The sequence below is a fragment of the Ranitomeya imitator genome, chromosome 3 (genome assembly GCF_032444005.1).
Source record: "Ranitomeya imitator isolate aRanImi1 chromosome 3, aRanImi1.pri, whole genome shotgun sequence".
NCBI lineage: Eukaryota > Metazoa > Chordata > Amphibia > Anura > Dendrobatidae > Ranitomeya > Ranitomeya imitator.
The window spans coordinates 524,580,838-524,602,114 of NC_091284.1; the positions used below are offsets into that span (position 1 = coordinate 524,580,838).

General features: G+C 46.1%; 1 protein-coding gene across 1 annotated transcript in view; it reads left to right on the forward strand.

Annotated features, from left to right (window-relative positions):
- CIP2A (cellular inhibitor of PP2A) overlaps nucleotides 1–21,277 on the forward strand; it is a 152,341-nt gene that overhangs the window by 36,752 nt on the left and 94,312 nt on the right. Inside the window, exons 7-8 of the mRNA XM_069757758.1 lie at nucleotides 17,590–17,735; nucleotides 17,949–18,024. Coding sequence (XP_069613859.1) covers nucleotides 17,590–17,735; nucleotides 17,949–18,024 — 222 coding nt within the window. The remainder of the gene's footprint in view (nucleotides 1–17,589; nucleotides 17,736–17,948; nucleotides 18,025–21,277) is intronic.

Genomic DNA, 21,277 nt, shown 5'->3' on the forward strand with positions numbered 1-21,277 from the left:
TGTGATTCAATAAAACTTGATATTTTTTATTGGCATTCAGGCTTCCGATTGTTCTCTTTGATAGATTTTGTATTTATGGGAGTGCCTTTTTGAGTTAGGCTCATTATTTGGTTAATAAATACTGCGTGGGCAGTATTATATACCGCTATATACTACATGGGCAGTGTTATATACTCCGTGGGCTGTGAGATAGTCCGTGGGCTATGTGATATACTCCGAGGGCTGTGTTATATTAGGTGGGCTGTGTTATATTAGTACGTGGGCTGTTATATAGTACGTAGGCTGTATATATATATATATATACCCTGCCCACCATTCCTAGGAGTAAGAAGCACTGAACATGAGCTCCTGAATTTCCATCACTTTATACCTTGTAATGAGGCAACTGTAAGACAAAACCTGGAAAAACTCAACTCCGTGGAACATAAAAGTGATCTGGACTGGACTTTACTTTTTATGAAAAAAGGAAGAATTGGAGGATTTAAAGGACAAAACAAGAATCTCCTTGAGGACACAGACTGGAAACAGCAGGCACCATACATCTGACATCCTGATACCTGGACCTATAGAAGGTAGGAGAATTCTTTAACTACAACACAACCTATAGACTTGCTACAAATTAACCTCCTTAGAAACAAGGATTATAACTAAAATATAACTACAAAATGGAAAACACAAATTTAGAACAAGTAAATGAACAAAGCCCAGAGCCATAGACACAGGAATGCTGGAGGCCAGATCAGGAGATAACACAGGGGGGCAATAAACCTAAGGAGGACTACATTAGAGAGAATCCAGAGACTCTTTATGCAGATTTCACAAAGGAAGAACGAAAAAGAAAAACCAATTTATTATTCTATACAGACCATCTCTCAGCCTGGCACACTGCGCTGTGCAATCGATATAAACATGTATCTAAATCCAACACTAATAGTGGCCAGCGGATTAAAATTACCAGCCAAGCAGATGATGACACCAATGCGCTCACCATAATCCTATACAACAATGGCACAGTCATGGCGCAGGGGACGGAGGAGATTCTGCAGCGATTTGAAAATTGTTTTTCTGATATCAAAGAGCAGGCACAAACCTATAAAGGACTACAAGCCCCAGCAGCTACCTCTAATGCTCACATAGAGATTCCCAAACAGAGCTGCCTAACCCCCGACACTTCACACCTCTCGCCTGATAACATCAGAGACTTCTTATCTCAACTAGAAAGTGACTTGGTCCAACTGAAATTAGAATGTGAAAGAAACTCACAAAGCAATTCAAATTACCAAGCAACAAATGACACAGCCATACAGAAAATAAGGGCCGAAATGTGTGAAATGAAATGTGTGAAATGAAATGTCAACACAAGGCAGCACTACAGGAAATGGGGAAGCTGAAAAAAGACAATGATCAACTCCGAAAGGAGATTACAGAATTAAAAGCCCATAGCCCTGGACATCTGAACCAGCAGGGGGCAATGAAAACAAGCCAGAGAGCAGACAACATGGCCACCACTGAACAGAATGTAGACACCAAACCGCATTAAAATAATAACCAACAATATGATGGAAGAGAGAAGAGAACCAGCCACCAGCAAAACCAGCACCACAGACCCCCATCAGCAGCACCGTAGCCCACCCAAGACATCGCAAAGTCCTGATATTGTCCTAATAATGGACTCAAATCCTGAAACCAGAGAGATGGAAGAGAGAAGGGAACCAGCCAGCACCACAGACCTCCGTCAGCAGCACCTTAGCCCACCCAAGACATCGCAAAGTCCTGATACTGTCCTAATAATGGACTCAAATCCTGAAACCAGAGAGATGGAAGAGAGAAGAGAACCAGCCACCAGCAAAGCCAGCACCACAGACCTCCGTCAGCAGCACTGTAGCCCACCCAAGACATCACAAAGTCCTGATATTGTCCTAATAATGGACTCAAATGGGAAGTACCTAAATACACAGCGGCTATTCCCAAGAAAACAGGTCCGTACAATCCGCTGTGCAAGTATTGAACAGGTGACAGGTCATCAGTAAACCACGGTTTACCAACCCAAAGCACATTATTATACACACGGGTACAAACAATCTGCCAGACCAGCAGATCGCAGAACAACTGATCAACCTGGCAAAGATGGCAAACCTAAAATTCCCGGACAGTAAAATCATTCTGTCATCGCTGCTTCCAAGAAAGGACATACCCAGGCCAACCACCCAAGCCATCAATGCAGAACTGACTGAAAGGATCAAGACTGTGCCAAACGTGACCCTGGCACAACACTTCTCCATAAACAGTCACCTGCACGATGATAAACACCTCAACAAACAAGGGGTCAGCCTCCTGGCCAAAGAGCTGAAGGACATCGTGCTAAACAGAGACCCCGGGCCTGGATTCAACAGTGGCCATAATCACACTGAAAGACCCCCGAGAACGATAAAGCAGAAAACCCCAAGGCTACCTCCTGAAGCGGGAAACAAAGCTCTTCACCCAGTGTCAGACCATCGGAGGTGGAGACCTCCACGGAGGAGACCACCAAGCCCACACAGATACATGCAGAGCAGAGATAGGGTTGAGATAAAGAACCTGCTCAAGGAGATGTGCAGAATAATAATGTGACTGGATGGAACCAAGCACTTCTATAAAACTGTCAGAAATCCAGTTTGTCCCACACAGCCATACTCATTACAAGGTATATACACACAAACCACACAGAAGAATGTCTTCACTTACAATCAGCAGCTGGAATATCCAGGGTCTCAACACCTCAATCTTTGGATCTAAAACAAAGGACCCTGATTTTATACAAAGTATGAAAAATATAGACATTCAGATCCTCCTGGAAACATGGACCAGAGCCGAAAACGAAACCCTGGTGCCTATTGGATACAAGGAATTCTTGGTCCATGCCCAGAAAAATAAAAACATCAAACAGGGCCGTGGCTCAGGAGGAGTAGCGATCTGGTATAAAGAGGAGCTCCACCAGTACATCAAACCGGTGAAGAAAGGAGGCAGCCACATATGGATCAGAATCAGCAGCTCCATCCTCACCTGTCAGTCTGATGTCCACCTCTGTGCCACCTATATACCACCGCCAGAGTCCCCCTACTTCAATCCAGACTGCCTCAAGATCTTACAAAGAGAAGCCGCCCATTATCAGGCCCTGGGAAAAGTTCTCATCTTTGGAGACCTCAATGCAAGAACAGGGAGAGAGAGAGACTTCCTGACCACGGATGGAAACATCTACATACTTGGAGCAGAGAATGACGGCCAAGACCCTGTACACACTGAGAAAAACAGCTATGACAGTACAGTCAACAAAAGTAGCAGAAAGCTCCTGAACGTATGTAAAAGTTTAGGACTTCATATCCTTAATGGACGAAGCAAGGGTGACTCCTTAGGAAGGTATACACTAAACTCCCATGTAGGGAGGAGTGTAGTTGATTACGCCATTACAGACCAGAACCTGGCAGATGTCAGCGCCTTCATAGTTACCCCACAAACGCACCTGTCAGACCACAGCCAACTTCTTCTGTACATGAAATCTACAGAGAAACCATCCACTCAGAACCCACAGCAGAGCGGCCTCTGCACCCGGCCTCCATCCTATAAATGGTCCAAAATGTCGGCACTAAAATATAAAGAAGCTTCCAGCAGACCTGAAATACAGCGGATGCTCCACCACTTCTACAACCTCGAGTACATGCCAAACCCAGAGGGAGTGAGCCAAGCAGCAAAGGACCTCAACAATATATTCTACGCAATGGCCAGACTGTCCGACCTTAAAAAAGTCGACTACAAGAGACCAAAAGAAACACAGATCAATGGCTGGTTTGACAGAGAATGTAAAGTTGTACGGAAGACCCTGAGAACAGCCTCCAACAAGAAACACAGAGACCCCAACCACCTGGGTTTGAGGGAAGCCTATGACTCCATACAAAAGCAGTACAAAACCATCCTCAGGAGGAAGAAGCAGAGTTACATCTCTACCAAGCTCAATCAACTCCAAGACGCCCTCCAAGACAACTCCTTCTGGGAACTATGGAACCACATGGGCACCAAAGACAAGAAAAACAACAACCATATCCAAAATGGCAACCTCTGGCTCCAATACTTCAGAGACCTCTATAAAGACATTCCAAAGGAAGGACTAAGCCAAGAACAGGAAAACATAATGGTGAAACTAAAAGCAATGGAGGAAAAAATCAAAAACTTCCAAAACCCGGTGGATACACCTATAACACTACAGGAAGTAACCGAGAGACTCTCCTCCATAAGATGTAGAAAAGCCGGTGGCCTGGATGGAATCCTACCAGAAATGCTGAAGTACAGCCCACCAGAAATACAGGCTGCAATGGTTAAACTCTTCAATATTGTACTGAGTGCCGGCTACTTCCCTCGTACCTGGAACCAAGGCCTAATCACACCCATCCACAAGAGTGGGGACAGGTATGACCCAGCCAACTACAGAGGCATATGCGTCAGCAGCAATCAGGGAAAACTGTTCAACAGTATCCTGAACAAGAGGATCCTCACCTTCCTCACCGAGCACAACATCCTCAGCAAGAGCCAAGCAGGGTTCATGCCGAACCACCGCACCACTGACCACATCTATACTCTGCACAGCCTCATTCAGAGACACGTCTACAATACAAAGAATGGGAAGATATACGCCTGCTTTGTGGACTTTAAAAAGGCCTTTGATTCAGTGTGGCACCCGGGCTTATTCCTGAAACTGCTGGAGAGTGGAGTAGGAGGAAAGACCTACGATGTCATCAAAAGCTCCTACACCGAGAACCGCTGCAGTGTGAGTGTGAACGGCAAAAGAACGGCTTATTTCCAGCAGAGCCGCGGAGTCAGACAAGGCTGCAGCCTAAGTCCAACGCTCTTCAATATCTACATCAACGAGCTGGCTACCGCCCTGGAATCCTCCTCAGCACCAGGTCTCACCCTCCACGACGCCCAGGTGAAATTCCTGCTGTACGCAGATGACCTGCTGCTGCTGTTACCAACCGAGAAAGGCCTCCAGGACAACCTGAAAATCCTAGAGAAATTCAGCTCCACCTGGGCTCTACCGTTCAACCTAAAGAAAACCAACACCATGGTGTTCCAGAGGAGAAAGAGAAGATCAGACCAACACCCATCATTTATCCTCAACAACTGCGACCTCACAGGAACGGACAAATATACCTACCTGGGCCTAGAGATTCACCGGTCAGGGAGCTTCAAACAAGCCATAGAGACCCTGAAAGACAAGGCCTGCAAAACCTTCTATGCCATCCGATGGACACTCTACCATCTGAAGCCACTAGTGAGGGTCTGGCTAAAAATCTTCGACTCCATCATCGCCCCAATCCTCCTGTATGGCAGCGAAGTCTGGGGTCCTCACACCTACCCAGACTGGTCAAAGTGGGATTCCAGTCCAACAGAAATATTCCACCTGGAATTCTGCAAGCACCTTCTCCAGGTCCATCGGAGCACCTCCAACAGTGCTTGTCGGGCCGAGCTGGGCAGATTCCCTCTACACCTAACAGTTCTAAAGAGGGCGCTGTCATTCTGGGCTCACCTGCATAGGAGCAATCCAAGCTCCCATCACCATAAAGCCCTGATACATGTAGGTGAAACAGAAAAACCAGAACCCTCGGAACAGCCCAGCCAAACCCAACCGGACCAGAACACCAATCACAACAACATGACAAAAGCCGGAATTAGGAAGATGGCAGACGAAGGCCAGGAGAGGTATGTCAGTGACTGGAAGAATGATATTATCAGCTCACAGAAACTGACCATGTACCGGAGCCTACAGAGAGACTACAGACTGGCCCCATATCTGGAGAAACTACCGGACCCCAGAGACCGCCAGATCCTGAGCCGATATAGACTCAGTGCCCACAGTCTGGCCATCGAATGTGGCCGACACAGGCAGAGCTACAAGCCCAGGGAGGAAAGACTGTGCCAACACTGTGACCAGGAGGCTATAGAGGACGAAACCCACTTCCTGCTACACTGCTCCAAATACTCAGCAGTGAGGGACACTCACTTCAGGAGACTCTCACATCTCTTCCCAGACTTCATCACCATGAAGGAGGAAGAGAAAACATATATCCTGCTGGGAGAAGAAGAGAGAGCAGTGGAGATAGCAGCGCGGTATGTGAGCGAATGTCATAGACTGCGAGAAAGAGAACTATGATGCCATGGACTATAGCCCCCACAATGGATCTGCCCCCATCCACCTCCCTTATGCCATGGACTATAGCCCCCACCCTGGATCTGCCCCCATCCACCTCCTCTATGCCATGGACTATAGCCCCCACCCTGGATCTGCCCCCATCCACCTCCCCTATGCCATGGACTATAGCCCCCACAATGGATCTGCCCCATCCACCTCCCCTATGCCATGGACTATAACCCCCACAATGGATCTGCCCCCATCCACCTTCCCTACAGCTCCTACCCAACATCCCCACAGTTATATATATATATATATATATATATATATATATATATATATATATATATATATATATATATATATATATATATATATTATAGTCTAAGGGTCACTTCCGTCTTTCTCTCTGTCACGGTTATTCGTTCGCTGATTGGTCTCGGCAGCTGCCTGTCATGGCTGCTGGCTGCCGCGACCAATCAGCGACGGGCACAGTCCGATTAGTCCCTCCCCTACTCCCCTCCACTCACTGCCCGGCGCCTGCTCTGTAATCCCCTCCACTCACCGCTCACACAGGGTTAATGGCAGCGGTACCGGCACGCGGTGTAACGCACTCCGTTACCGCTGCTATTAACCCTGTGTGTCCCCAACTATTTACTATTGATGCTGCCTATGCAGCATCAATAGTAAAAATAGGTCATGTTAAAAATAATTAAAAAAAACAAAAAACCTGCTATACTCACCCTCCGCCGCCTTTCCCGGTCCTCACCGAGACCGCTCCATTGCAAGCGGCAACTTCCGGTCCCAGGGCTGGTGTGCGGCAAGGACCTGCCGTGACGTCACGGTCATGTGACCGCGACGTCCTCATAGGTCCTGCTCACACCAGCCCTGGGACCGGAAGCTGCCGCTTGCAATGGAGCGGTCCCGGGAGCGTGGCGAGGAGCGGCAAAGGCGGCGGATGGTAAGTATAGCAGGACTTCAACGGCCCTTCGGAAGGTGAGTATATGTATGTTTTTTTGTTTTTTTTTTTAGTCTCTATACTACGTGGCTCTGTGCTGGGCAATATACTACGTGGCTGGGCAATATACTACGTGGCTCTGCTATATACTATGTGGCTGGGCAATATACTGTACTGCGTGGCTCTGCTATATACTACGTGGCTGGGCAATATACTACGTGGACATGTATATTCTAGAATACCCGATGCGTTAGAATCCGGCCACCATCTAGTGTATATGTGTATATACATTATGGCGGCATTATACGCGATCCATATGGTATTGTGCTGCTCTAGGGAGGTCACAGAGATGTATGGTGGAAGGAGCAGGGTGACAGGAGCACAGAGTATTTCAGGATAGCAGTGTATTGGTCTATGGGGGGGGGGGGGGGGAGTGTGCTCACACTCAAACAACTGTATACTTGGCCTTTACTGGCTATTAAAATGGGGGAACACCCCCCCCCCCCCCCCCCCCCCCCCAAAAAAAAAGACGTGGGGGCCCCCTATAATTAACAACCAGCAAATGAAATGCAGACAGCTGCGGGCTGACATTAATAGCGCAGGAAGGGGCCATGGATATTGTCATTCACCCCCCCGGGCTATAAACAAGCTCTCAGCCGCCTTTTACATGTGCCTTTTCTGGCGCTTTGCCTGGCAATTTCCACTTGCCCTGTTGCGGTAGCAAGTGGGGTTCATATTTGTGTCACCTTCATATTGTCCGGTGACATCAAGCCCACGGCTTAGTAATGGAGAGGCGTCTATAAGGCACCCATCCATTACTAATCCTATAGTTGTATTGTAAATAAAGACTCGGCCAGAATAAAGTCCTTTATTAATCTTTTTTAAACCATACTTACCGAACGCATAATCCTTGACCCCCTCGTCTCCTACAACAAAAAATAATAAACCACAATGGGGAAAGACATGCAGGGAGGAGAGGAGTACATAGGAGAGGAGTGCATAGGAGAGGATTAGATACCGACTGCTGAGCCGTGTATCTAATCCTGTCCTGTGTTATACTGTACACAGGACTGGATTAGCTACACCGGACTGGATTAGCTACACCGGACTGGATTAGCTACACCGGACTGGATTAGCTACACCGGACTGGATTAGCTACACCGGACTGGATTAGCTACACCGGACTGGATTAGCTACACCGGACTGGATTAGCTACACCGGACTGGATTAGCTACACCGGACTGGATTAGCTACACCGGACTGGATTAGCTACACCGGACTGGATTAGCTACACCGGACTGGATTAGCTACACCGGACTGGATTAGCTACACCGGACTGGATTAGCTACACCGGACTGGATTAGCTACACCGGACTGGATTAGCTACACCGGACTGGATTAGCTACACCGGACTGGATTAGCAGTGGTAAGTGGTATATAGGGGCAGGTAGCAGTGGTAGATGCATAAGAAAAAAAAAAAAAACCCTGTACTTGCCTTCCGTCCTCTCCCAGGAAGTGCTGAATCCTGTTCAGGGCAGAGCAGTGTGAGATCTCCCTGCTCTGCTCAGAACAGGTCGGCAGTGAGCAGTGATTGCAGTCTGTACTGTAATACTAAGTACAGGCTGCAATCACAGCTCCTCGCTGCAGATACTTACCTCGGACCCTCGCTTCCCAGCAGCAGCTCCTGCCTGGCAGCAAAATGGCCGCAAACTCCTCCCCCAGCTGTGACCTAGCAGCCCAGTGGGCGTGCCCAAGTCACAGCTAAGAAGCAGGAGGAGCGGCCTCAATGAAAGAGATGCGGTCGGAGTCCGACCCTTATCTCCTATGCCCATGGCTGCCGTAAGTGAGGTGTGCAAGTGTCGTGCCCAGATACTTACACTAATGAAAATGGCAGCCTCCAGTGGCAAAAGTGAATGAATAAAAAAGTATGAAAGTAGTACATTTACTTTTGTATTAAAAATAATTGATTTATATAATCAATAACTATTAATACAAAAACAAAATCACGGCACCTTCCCTTTAATGGTCCTGGGAGTCTTACAGTACACTTTTTTTTTTTTTTTCTTTTTTTTTTTGATCCGGACAGACTTTGCTATCAGGGAAGGTTTCCTCTTTTTTTTGTTTTTCTCTGCGATCTCGTCATCCTGACGAGGCTTCGGAGCTAGCCGCTCTGTTCTTCAGACTTTTTTTTTCTTATTACCATCAAGGCAAGGTTGTCCTCAGGTCATCCCCGTCCCTTGTTAACAGTCCACAAAAAGGGGGATGGGTTCTCCATATTCTGGACAAAGTAAGTGCTCTGAGTAGGTACGTATCGAGCTGGGCGTCCTTCTGAAGGTTGTACACCTTATTTGGGTTTCCTGACAGTCAGGGGAATGCTTCCTGATGGTTACAGGAAGGGTTTAGCCATTTCATCGGTCATATTAGCCTGGTGGATTCGTTACACCATCCAGGAGTCCTTTTGGATTAGACATCAGCCTAACTCCACTCCACTCTGTCGATCAAGGTTTCTTGGGTTCTAGGAACCAGGCGTCAATAAAGCACGCCTGCAAGCTCGCGGGTTCGTCCAGTCCGCATGCAGTCATGCAGCACTATAATTCTCAGACTTCTACTGTTGAGTCTGGGCAGGCGGACTCTACAGGCCGCGGTGGCGCTATTGTAAGTAGCAGTTACACAGGGCCTGATCTGATGTTGTCTCCGCACAGGGACTGCTTTGGGACGTCCCACGGTCTGTTTCCCCCCAATGAGGCGAAGGAGAAATAGGGATTTTTGTGTACTCACCGGAAACTCCTTTTCTTCGAGGCATTCATTGGGGGACACAGCTCCAACTCTATTAGCTTCTCCTTGTTTTGTAAATTGACCATGTTATACTCTCATATATAATTTGACATGCTATACTCTCATATGTTGTTGTTGATCTCCTACTGCTTTTGCACCGAACTGGTTAGCTGAGAGCCAGCAGAAAGGTGTATACTGCTGGGAAGGAGCTAACTTTTTTTGTATCACTTAGTGTCGGCCTCCTATTGGCAGCAGCATACACCCACGGTCTGTGTCCCCCAATGAATGCTTGGAGAAAAGGATTTTATGGTGAGTACACAAAAATCCCTATTTCATCCCCGCTAAAGATTCCTACGCTTCACGGTTTGTGGGGAACACTTCCAGTTTGTAGCCTTGCCCTTCTGCCTCGCCACCACCCCCAGAGTCATCACCAAGCTCATGGCGGCTGTCATGGCCATTCTTCATGCTTTGGGTGTGGTGGTGCTTCCGTATCTAGACGATCTGCTCATCAAAGGACCATCTTTTCGGGCCTGCGAGGAGTGCGTGAGTATCACGGTGAATACACTTTCTCACATGGGTTGGAAGATAAACTTAGTCTTCTCCAGTACCTGCTCAGCAGATTTCCTTCTTGGGGATGATCCTGGACACTTCTCGCGAGTTAATTCTCCCTCCAGAAAAGGTCTTAGCTTTACAACAGGGAACACGTATGCTCTCCTGCTCTTTCCCTCACTCCATACGATTTAGTATGGGGATTCTCGGCAAGATGGTGGCAGCGATAGAGGCGGGTTCATTTGCGCAGCTACACCTCTGCCCTTTGCAACATGCACTTCTGAGTTCTGACGGCTTGGGACAGGAATCAGTTCTCTCGGCCGTCGGTTCCGTCTGTCTCCGCATGTCAGGCAGACCCTCAGGTGGTGGATGCTGAAGTCTTCCCTGGATCAGGGGAAGTCCTTCCTTCCAGTACGTTGGCTGGTGGTGACCACAGACGCCAGTCTTGGCTGGGGTGCAGTTTTACGCCATCATACGGAACAGGGATGTTGGTCCAATCGAGTGTGGCGTCTCCCGATCAACATCCTGGAGATACGAGCAAAAGTTAGCCCTTCTGCATTTTCATCATCTCCTGGCAGGTCGTCCCATCAGGATCCAATCCGACAATGCCAAGGCTGTGTCGTACACCAACGGTCTGGGGGGCACCCGCATCAGGACAGCCATGCACGAAGTAGGTCACATTCTTCGTTGGGCCGAGCAGAACGGCTCAGCCATATCGGCGGTTCACATCCTGGGCGTAGAGAATTGGGCGGCTGAATTCCTCAGCTGCCAGGACCTCGCCCCGGGAGAGTGGTCTCTTCATCCGGAGGTCTTTCAGCAGATTTGTCATCGCTGGGGGACTTCGGATGTGGATCTGATGGCCTCAAGGCTAAACACAAAGGTTCCCGAGTTCATAGCTCGGTCCCACAAGCCAGTAGCCATCGGAGCGGATGCACTGGTTCTTCCGTGGCATCACTTTCGGCTTCCATATGTATTTCCCGCCGCTCCTCTTCCAAAGGTCATCAAAAAGATCAGGGCGGAGGGGGTACCAGTGATCCTGGTCGTGCCGGACTGGCTGCGCTGGGCGTGGTACGCGGAGCTAGTTCAACTCATCGCAGACGTTCCCTGGCGACTGCCGGATCGCCCAGATCTGCTATCCCTGGGCCCTATTTACCACCAGAACTCCGGGGCCCTGTGTTTAATGGCGTGGCCGTTGAATCCTGGATTCTAGCTTAAGCAGGAATCTCTCATCAGGTGATCTCAAACATGATTAGTGGTAGGAAACCCGTGTCTATGTGCATTTATCATTGCACCTGGAAGACCCTCTTCTCATGGTGCAAAGACCGTGGACACTCTCCTCTTGAGTTTTCCATTCCTTCCATCTTGGAATTTCTGCAGACTGGATTGGAGTCAGGTCTCGTGCTTAGCTCTCTCAAGGGACAGATTTCAGCTTTATCCATTTTGTTCCAATGCAGGATTGGCACCAGATTACAGGTGAAGACATTCATTCAGGGAGTTTCCCATGTGGTGCCTGCCTATAAAATGCCATTGGAACATGAGATCTTAATTTGGTCTTCTGGGTTTTACAGGAGGTCCCTTTCGAACCGCTACAGGAGGTATCACTAACCTTCCTTTCTTGGAAAGTAGCTTTCATAGTCGTGGTCACGTCAATCAGGCGAGTTTTGGAGTTGGCGGCACTGTCCTGCCGAGCTCTGTTCCTGATTTTCCTTAAAGATAAGGTGGTTCTGAGAACGTCCCCATCTTTTCTGCTGAAAGTTGTCTTTTCTTTCCATCTCAACGAGGATATTGTTTTGCCCTAATTCTGTCTGGCACCAGTACATCGTATCAAGAAGGCTCTTCACACTCTGGATCTAGTGAGAGCTCTTAGGAGGTATGTCTCGCGGACGGCGTCTTTCTGCAAGTTGGATGCCCTATTCGTGCTTCCGGAGGGGCATAGGAAGGGCCTAGCCGCTTCAAAGGCCACAATAGCCAATTGGATTCGCTCGGCTATTCAGGAGTCCTACCGTGTCAGGGTCAAACCTGTCCCAGCAGGGATTAAGGCACATTCCAGTCGGTCAGTGGGCGCTTCTTGGGCCATCCAGCACCAGGCGTCAGCAGAACAAGTCCGAAGAGCTGTGACCTGGTCCAACTTGCATACTTTCACAAAGCATTACATGATTCATTCTCAGGCCTCTGCAGATGCTTCCCTCGGCAGGCGAATTCTGCAGTTGACAAGTAACACATCTGTAATTGTTGGTATTTGGGCTAATAGCAGTTGTGTTGTTCCCCACCCAGGGACTGCTTTAGGACGTCCCATTGTCCTGTGTCCCCCAATGAGGCGTAGGAGAAATAGGGATTTTTGTGTACTCGCCATAAAATCCTTTTCTCAGAGTCAATCATTGAGGGACACAGCCCCCACCCTGTTAGTCTAATGACTTGTGTTTGTTCCTTACTTTTTACAGTTTATTCTTGTTAACGGTTATAAGCTCCTACTGCTTTGTCACCAAACTGGTTCAAATTAGAGCCAGCAGGAGGGTGTATACTGCAGAAGAGGAGTTAATCTTTTTACACTACCGTTCAAAAGTTTAGGGTCACTTAGAAATGTCCTTATTATTGAAAGAAAAGCACAGTTTTTCGAATGAAGCTAACATTGAATGATTCAGAAATACACTCTATACATTGTTAATTGTGTTAAATAAATCTAGTTTCAAACGTCTAGTTTGTAATAGGTGTATAGAGGCCCCTTTCCAACAACCATCACTCCAGTGTTCTTATGGTACTTTGTGGCTGCTAACTGTGTAAAAAGGCTAATGGATGGTTAGAATACCCTTGAAAACCCTTGTGTAAGTATGTTAGCACAGCTGAAAACAGTTTGGCTGATTAGAGAACCTACAAACCTGACCTTTCTTTGAGCTAGTTGAGAATCTGGAGCTTTACATTTGTTGGTTCAATTAAACTCTCAAAATGGCCAGAAAAAAAGAACTTTCATGTGAAACTCGACAGTCTATTCTTGTTCTTAGAAATGAAGGCTATTCCCTGTGAGAAATTGCCCAGAAACCTGAAGATTTCCTACAACGGTGTGTACTACTCCCTTCAGAGGAGAGCACAAACAGGCTCTAACCAGAGTAGAAAGAGAAGTGGGAGGCCCCGCTGCACAACTGAGCAACAAGACAAGTACATTAGAGTCTGTAATTTGAGAAATTCGACTCCTCACAGGTTCTCAGCCGTCTTATTCATTAAATAGTACTCGCAAAACGCCAGTGTCAATGTCTAAAGTGAAGAGGCCAGGATGCTGGCCTTCAGAGCAGAGTGGCAAAGAAAAGGCCATATCTGAGACTGGCTAATAAGAGGAAAATATTAATTTGGGCAAAAGAACAGAGACATGGGACAGAGGAAGATTGGAAAAAAGTGTTATGGACAGACGAATCCAAGTTTGAGGTGTTTGGATCACACAGAAGAACATTTGTGAGACTCAGAAACAACTGAAAAGATGCTGGAAGAGTGCCTGATGCCATCTGTCAAGCATAGTGGAGGTAACATGATGGTGTGGGGTGGTGCATGTAAAGTGGGAGATTTGTACAAGGTAAAAGGGATATTGAATAAGGAAGGCCATCACTCCATTTTGCAACGCTGTGCCATACCCTGTGGACAGCGCTTGATTGGAGCAATTTCATCATACAAAGGACAATGACCCAAAGCACACCTTTATGCAAGATCTATTTAGGGAAGAAGAAGGCAGCTGGTATTCTATCTGTAATGGAGTGGCCAGCGCAGTCACCAGATCTCAACCCCATTGAGCTGTTGTGGGAGCAGCTTGACCGTATGGTACACAAAAAGTGCCCATCAAGCCAAACCAACTTGTGGAGGGGCTTCTGGAAGCATGGGGTGAAATTTCTCCAGATTACCTCAGCAAATTAACTGCTAGAATGCCAAAAGTCTGCAATGCTGTAATTGCTGCAAAGGGAGCATTCTTTAACAAAACAAAGTTTGAAGTATAAAATTATTATTTCAAAGAAAAATATTTTTTTTAGAACCTTGTCAATGTCTGAACTAGATTTTTAATTCATTTGACAACTTGTCTGATTAATAAGTATGAGTTTTCATGGAAAACACAAAATTGTCTGGGTGACCCTAAACTTTTGAACGGTAGTGTAAGTTCACTTAGTGTCCTCTTAGTGGCAGCAGCGTAACACCCTTGGTCCTGTGTTCCCCAATGATTAGCTTGGAGAAAAGGATTTTACGGTGCATACACAAAAATCCCTATATTTAAATGAGCATTTTATCTAGCTGAATTCAGTCTCCTCTCACCCCTCAGCTTCTAGCACTGCCCCTAAATCAATTGTCATCACAGGGCGGCACTTCCGTCACTCACTGCTTCTATCACCACCCCTTGCTGACAACTCATTTGAAGATGGTACTAGAAACTGTGGAGCAGGACTGGTGTCATTCAAAGCTTTTGTCTTCTACCCTTCCCGATGATGTTATCTTTCAGTGAACCTGCAGCACAGACAGAAGCAGAGTGCCAGCGCTGCACTCAAATCTTTCACAATTCCCATAATCCTGGACATTTTCAGGTTGGGGCAGCAATTCAACAATCGATTGAGTAAATGAGGTGCCATCCCTGTGACGTCCTGTTCTGTTCCAGGAGGGGCGATGGAATGTACAGGAAGCACAGTAAACGTCACAGGAAGTACAGTAAAAAAAAAAAAAAAAAAAAAACAGGCCACATTTTAGAGATTTAGATAGATGGCGAGAAGTGTAGGGTATTGTGTAGGAAAGGAAATTACAAAAGTGGGTAGAGTGTAAGGACAAATCGTTAGAAAATATATTATAGGTGCCAGACAACTCCTTTTAAGTACCTACAAATTTATAAAAAGTGTTTGATCACTTAGTAATTTGGTAAGTCATTCCCCCACCCCAATCCTTTGGTTAAAAACAAAATTGTCCCCTATTCTCCCATCAACTTTCCAGGTAATCACTGGCACCACCCTCTCTACATGCTCCCATCATACATCGCCAGGAGCTGCTTATTCCCACTACAGGGTAGCACATGAAGACTTTATTGCATACAAGCTGTTTCTTTTCATGCAGCAGCTTTACAGACTGTCGCCCACTGTGGCTGACAGCAGAGAAGTGTGTTATTCCTTGGGTTGTTGACCTTCCGTCAGTGCCGTGAAGTGTTGGCTACAGACAGTTGTCTTAACAAGGTCAATTACCTCTCCATTTTCTGCTTCTTTGTCCCTTCTGTTAGAAGTGGCTTTAAGTCTCTCATCATTTATCTGTAGCCTTTATCTTCACAGTCGTTTTTAGAAAAATTCAGAGTACTTATTTCTAGATAAAGACCATGAGTGATCGGAGTTCCACATAAATCACAGTTACTGAACAAATTACCACAATGATAACTTTCCTCATGATTTCAGCATTATCATTATTTAATAAAACCATTGCCACTCTCCACTTTCTGGTATCACAGTTGACATCTATAAAGATGTGTGTATGAAGGCAGAAAGCACATCATCAGATTGTATAATGACACTTATTACTCCACAGTGTTGCCAATAAATCTAGACTGAGTATAGGGCCTGATCGCTAGTAATATCTATATATAATGTGCACTGTAGAGAATTGGCTATAAATTAGTGTCGGCAGGCTCCAGAACACCTTCAGGATTCATCAGATCCACATGAACTTGCTGTGTTGCCAAAGATAAGAGGGGGGTGCGGCATAGTTATAGGAAGTCTCAGTGCAAAATGCATTTAAAACCAAACGCAGGCACTTTTATGCACCCTTGGGGTGACTAAGCAGTTCAGCGCATCATACCACCTACTTTTCTTTCCCTCTGTCTGTCTAAGTTCTGTAAAGTTAGAACTGTCAATCAAGGACGTGGGGGGCGAATAGATGGGAAACAAGTATGTGGGGAAGGGAAGACATGGAAACAACCTAAAAATAAGCCTCACCTTACTGCTGTTCTTACAACACCACAAAAAGGGGATTGCTCAGTGGTCGTCACAGACTTCTGTGCTCAATCCAGACCAAGCTGCCGGCTTTCTGCTAAATTTAAGAATATTTTTAAGCCTCTGTCTTTCTGACATAAATATGTTGAGCCAACATATTGAATGTCCTAGTCAGGGCTGTTGAGTCGGTATAAAATGGATCGACTCCTAATATACATAATGATGTCATAATGGTTGCCATTGATTGATGATTCCAGAATTCGCGGCAGACTGTGCCCGTCGCTGATTGGTCGACGCAACCTTTATGACATCATCGTCGCCATGGCAACCATTATGACATCTACGTCGATACTGTGCCCGTCGCTGAATCAGAAACGTGAGATGTCTACGTCCTTTGTGACATCATCGTCGCTGTGCCTGTTGCTGATTGGTCGAGGCCTGGGGGCCTCGACCAATCAGAGACGCGGGATTTCTACGTCAATGCTGTGCCGGTCTCTGATTGGTCGAGGCCGCCAGGCCCGCCAGAGAGCCGGGATTTCCAGGACAGACAGAAAGACAGACACACACACGATGGTGGCCCGATTCTAACGCATCGGGTATTCTATAATATGCATGTCCACGTGGTATATTGCCCAGCCACATAGTATATAGCAGAGCCACGTAGTATATTGCCCAGTCACGTAGTATATTGCCCAGCACAGAGCTACGTAGTATAGAGACTTAAAAAAAAAAAAGTAAACATATACTCACCTTCCGAAGGCCCGTTGAAGAACTGCTATACTCACCATCCGCCGCCTTTCCCGCTCCTCGCGACGCTCCCGGGACCACTTCATTGCAAGCGGCAGCTTCCGGTCCCGGGGCTGGTGTGAGAAGGACCTATGATGACGTTGCGGTTACATGACCGTAACGTCACGGCAGGTCCTTGTCGCACACCAGCCCTGGGTCCGGAAGCTATATATATATAGAAAAAGAATCAGCCTGCAAGATTAACAAAAAGGGGCCATCGTCTCACGTGGGCACGTCTTTGACCCATGTTATTATACATCTGAAAATGTTATCAAATTCATGTGTCAGTTGTTTTGTCGCCCTTGCCCACACTTTCTTCACTATCTGTATGTGAATGCTTTCTAGGAACTTAAAAAAATCATATGATTTACAATACATTTTCCCTGTTACCAACAATATGTAATTTCTGATTTTATTTTTTTCCCTAGCTTTTTCATTCCAGAAATATCCATCAAACATTTCAGTTAATATTCAACATTCTTGTAAATGGGGATGGCACTTTAACCAGGAAATACTCAGTGGACCTCCTTATGGACTTGTTAAAGAACCCAAAAGTTGCCGATTATTTATCAAGGTAGGACTTGCACACAGTACACACCTATAGTACCCACACATATACAGTACATATGCAAAGTGAGTCTAAGCTATGTGCGAGCGAGATACTGAGAAGTCAAAACCATATTTTTATGACACTCTACCATCTTCTGGAAAAACATTCTTGTATCTTTTTGCCTGTATTGCCCAATAACTTTCCATTTAACAAGACCAAATTCCCTTTTTACCTTAGATATGAACACTTTAATTCATGTCTTATTCAAGTGCTGGGCCTTCTGCATGGTAAAGATCCAGATTCTGCTTTGAAGGTATCTTCCATCGTAATATGAAAAGTAACATAATGATAGGTTTATATATTTAAAGAGCATTTTTTAATACTATGCACTACAGTGATCATCTTAAATGTCACCTGAATTTGATGAATATTCATTAGGGGTAATCTATTTTCTTTTTTCCCAGAACTTTTGAATTGACAATGTCTCCATTTTCTGTATATATTCAAAGCCTTGTAAACTTGTGTTCATGTGTAACAGAATTTTTTTCTACAGCGCCTTCACTATAGTTCCATATTTTAGTCGAATAAACTCTTTAAGGCCCCCAAACACATTAGATGAAGCTTGGCCAAATCCACAGATTATCTAGTGTGTATGAGGGCATCCCATCATGTCTCCTACAGATAAGCACAAGTGAGAAAAGGATCTGGCTATTATATTTTGTTTTCAGGGTAGATAAGCCATTGTGAAAGGCATCCAACAGCAGCGCTCCCCACATTGAAATTGCACATACCCTTGGTCGAGCCTAGTGTATGTGTATAGCGGAATTGAGTGATTGCTGAGTGCCAAATTAACTATTCCTGTTCCTCCAACAGATATTTTATGTGGCCAGCCTTAAGGTACCTTCACACTAAGCGACGCTGCAGCGATACCGACAACGATGTCGATCGCTGCAGCGTCGCTGTTTGGTCGCTGGAGAGCTGTCACACAGACAGCTCTCCAGCGACCAACGATGCCGGTAACCAGGGTAAACATCGGGTTACTAAGCGCAGGGCCGCGCTTAGTAAGCCGATGTTTACCCTGGTTACCATCGTAAAAGTAAAAAAAACAAACACTACATACTTCAGCTGTCTGTCCCCGGCGCTCTGCTTCTCTGCACTCCTCCTGCACTGACTGTGAGCACAGTGGCCGGAAAGCAGAGCGGTGACGTCACCGCTGTGCTTTCCGGCCGGCGCTCACAGCCAGTGCAGGAGGAGTGCAGAGAAGCAGAGCGCCAGGGACAGACAGCGGAAGGTAAGTATGTAGTGTTTGTTTTTTTAACTTTTACGATGGTAACCAGGGTAAACATCGGGTTACTAAGCGCGGCCCTGCGCTTAGTAACCCAATGTTTACCCTGCTTAGCAGTGAAGACATCGCTGAATCGGCGTCACACACGCCGATTCAGCGATGTCTGCAGGGAGTCCAGCGACGAAATAAAGTTCTGGACTTTCTGCAGCGGCCAACGACATCACAGCAGGATCCTGATCGCTGCTGCGTGTCAAACTGAACGATATCGCTAGCGAGGACGCTGCAACGTCACGGATCGCTAACGATATCGTTCAGTGTGAAGGTACCTTTAGACTAACTTATATTTAACCCCTTCAAGAAGCAGCCCTTTTTCTTTTTTCGCTCCCCTCCTTCCCAGAGCCATAACATTTTTATTTTTCCATCAATATGGCCATGTAAGGGCTTATTTTTTGCGGGACGAGTTGTACTTTTGAACAACACCATTGGTTTTACCATGTCTTGTACTTGAAAACGAGAAAAAAGTTCCAAGTGAGGTGACATTGCAAAAAAAGTGCAATCCCACACTTGTTTTTGTTTGGCTTTTTTGCTAGGTTCACTAAATGCTACAACATGTCTAGGTTATTTTTTTATCTAAGTGGTGAAAAAAAAATTCCAAACTTTGCTATAAAAAAAAAAAAAAAAATTGCTCCATTTTCCAATACCCGTAGCGTCTCCATTTTTTGTGATCTGGGGTCAGGTGAGGGCTTATTTCTTGCGTGCCGAGCTGGTGTTTTTAATGATACCACTTTTGTGCAGATACGTTCTTTTGATCGTCTGTTATTGCATTTTAATGCAATGTCGCGGCAACAAAAAAAAAAAACGTAATTCTGGCGTTTTCAATTTTTTTCTCGCTACGCCGTTTCGTGATCAGGTTAATCCTTTTTTTTAATTGATCGGGCGATTTTTGAACACTGCAATACCAAATATGTGTATGTTTGATTTTTTTTTTATTATAATTTTGAATGGGGCGAAAGGGGAGAGATTTAAACTTTTTATATTTTTTTTTTTTTTCATAATTATTAGAACTTATTTTTTACTTTTGCCATGCTTCAATAGCCTCCATGGGAGGCTAGAAGCTGACATAGCCTGATCGACTCTGCTACATAGGAGCGATGCTCAGATCGCTCCTAAGTAGCTGAATTATAGCATTGCTATGAGCATCGACCACAGGGTGGCGCTCACAGCAATCTGACATCAGCAACCATAGAGGTCTCAAGGAGACCTCAAGTTGTCATGCCAACGCATCGCTGACCCCCGATCATGTGACGGGGGTCGGCGATGCACGCATTTCCGGCTCAATGGCCGGAAGCGGTAGCTAAATGCCGCTGTCAGCGTTTGACAGCGGCATTTAACTAGTTAATAACTGCAGGTGGATCGCAATTCCACCTGCCCCTCAGCGCCGGACCCCACATCAAAGGCGGAGACACGACATGCGCAGTACTAGCACGGCGCATGTCGTGAAGGAGTCAAGGTTTTAAATTTTCAGAAAAATTTCCGACAATTAATGTGCAAATTGCCTCTTCAGAGATGAAGAGGACTTGAACTCTAACGCCACCTGTTTGAAGCAGCAATCCTACAAGTCACTATCAATCTTTTAACGAGCCTTGAAATAAAAACCAAATCAGATTCTCAATTTGTAGATATGGTGTTTTGGTTTATTGCCCCTCGTCCATGCAAAGTATGAGAACTGATTTGGCTGGGTAAGAGGCTCTGTATTGAGGTCTAAGAGGTAATATTTCTCCTTGCGTAGAGTGATATACCTTCTCTGGTATGCCATGGTAAGGGTGCTTATTCACTGTGCAATGCTCCTCTGGGAAATTTAATATGCAAATTGACTATTCAAAGGGTAAGAGGGCTAGGATTGCTGCTTCAACAGGTGGCGCTATAGGGTTAAAGATCTCTTTTTCACTGAAGAGGCAATTTGCATATTACATTTCCCAGAGGAGTATTGCACAGCGAATAAGCGTCCTTATCTTGGCATGCCAAAGTCTGTAGGTCACTCTCGGCAAGGAGAAACGTTGCTCCTTAGACCTCAGTCAGAGACACTGTCATTTGCATGTGAAAGCACCACTCCATTATGTTTTTTTTTTTTTTATGGCACTGCTGGAGTGGTGGTGTAAAATGTAATTCCCACGTCTCCTAGTCACCTGCTGCCACCTTCATCCTTTTCCAGCGTCGCTCCTTTGGTCTTGAGCAAAAAGTCATTTGCCGGCAGCTCCAGTGTTTCATGGAACTGCGCGGA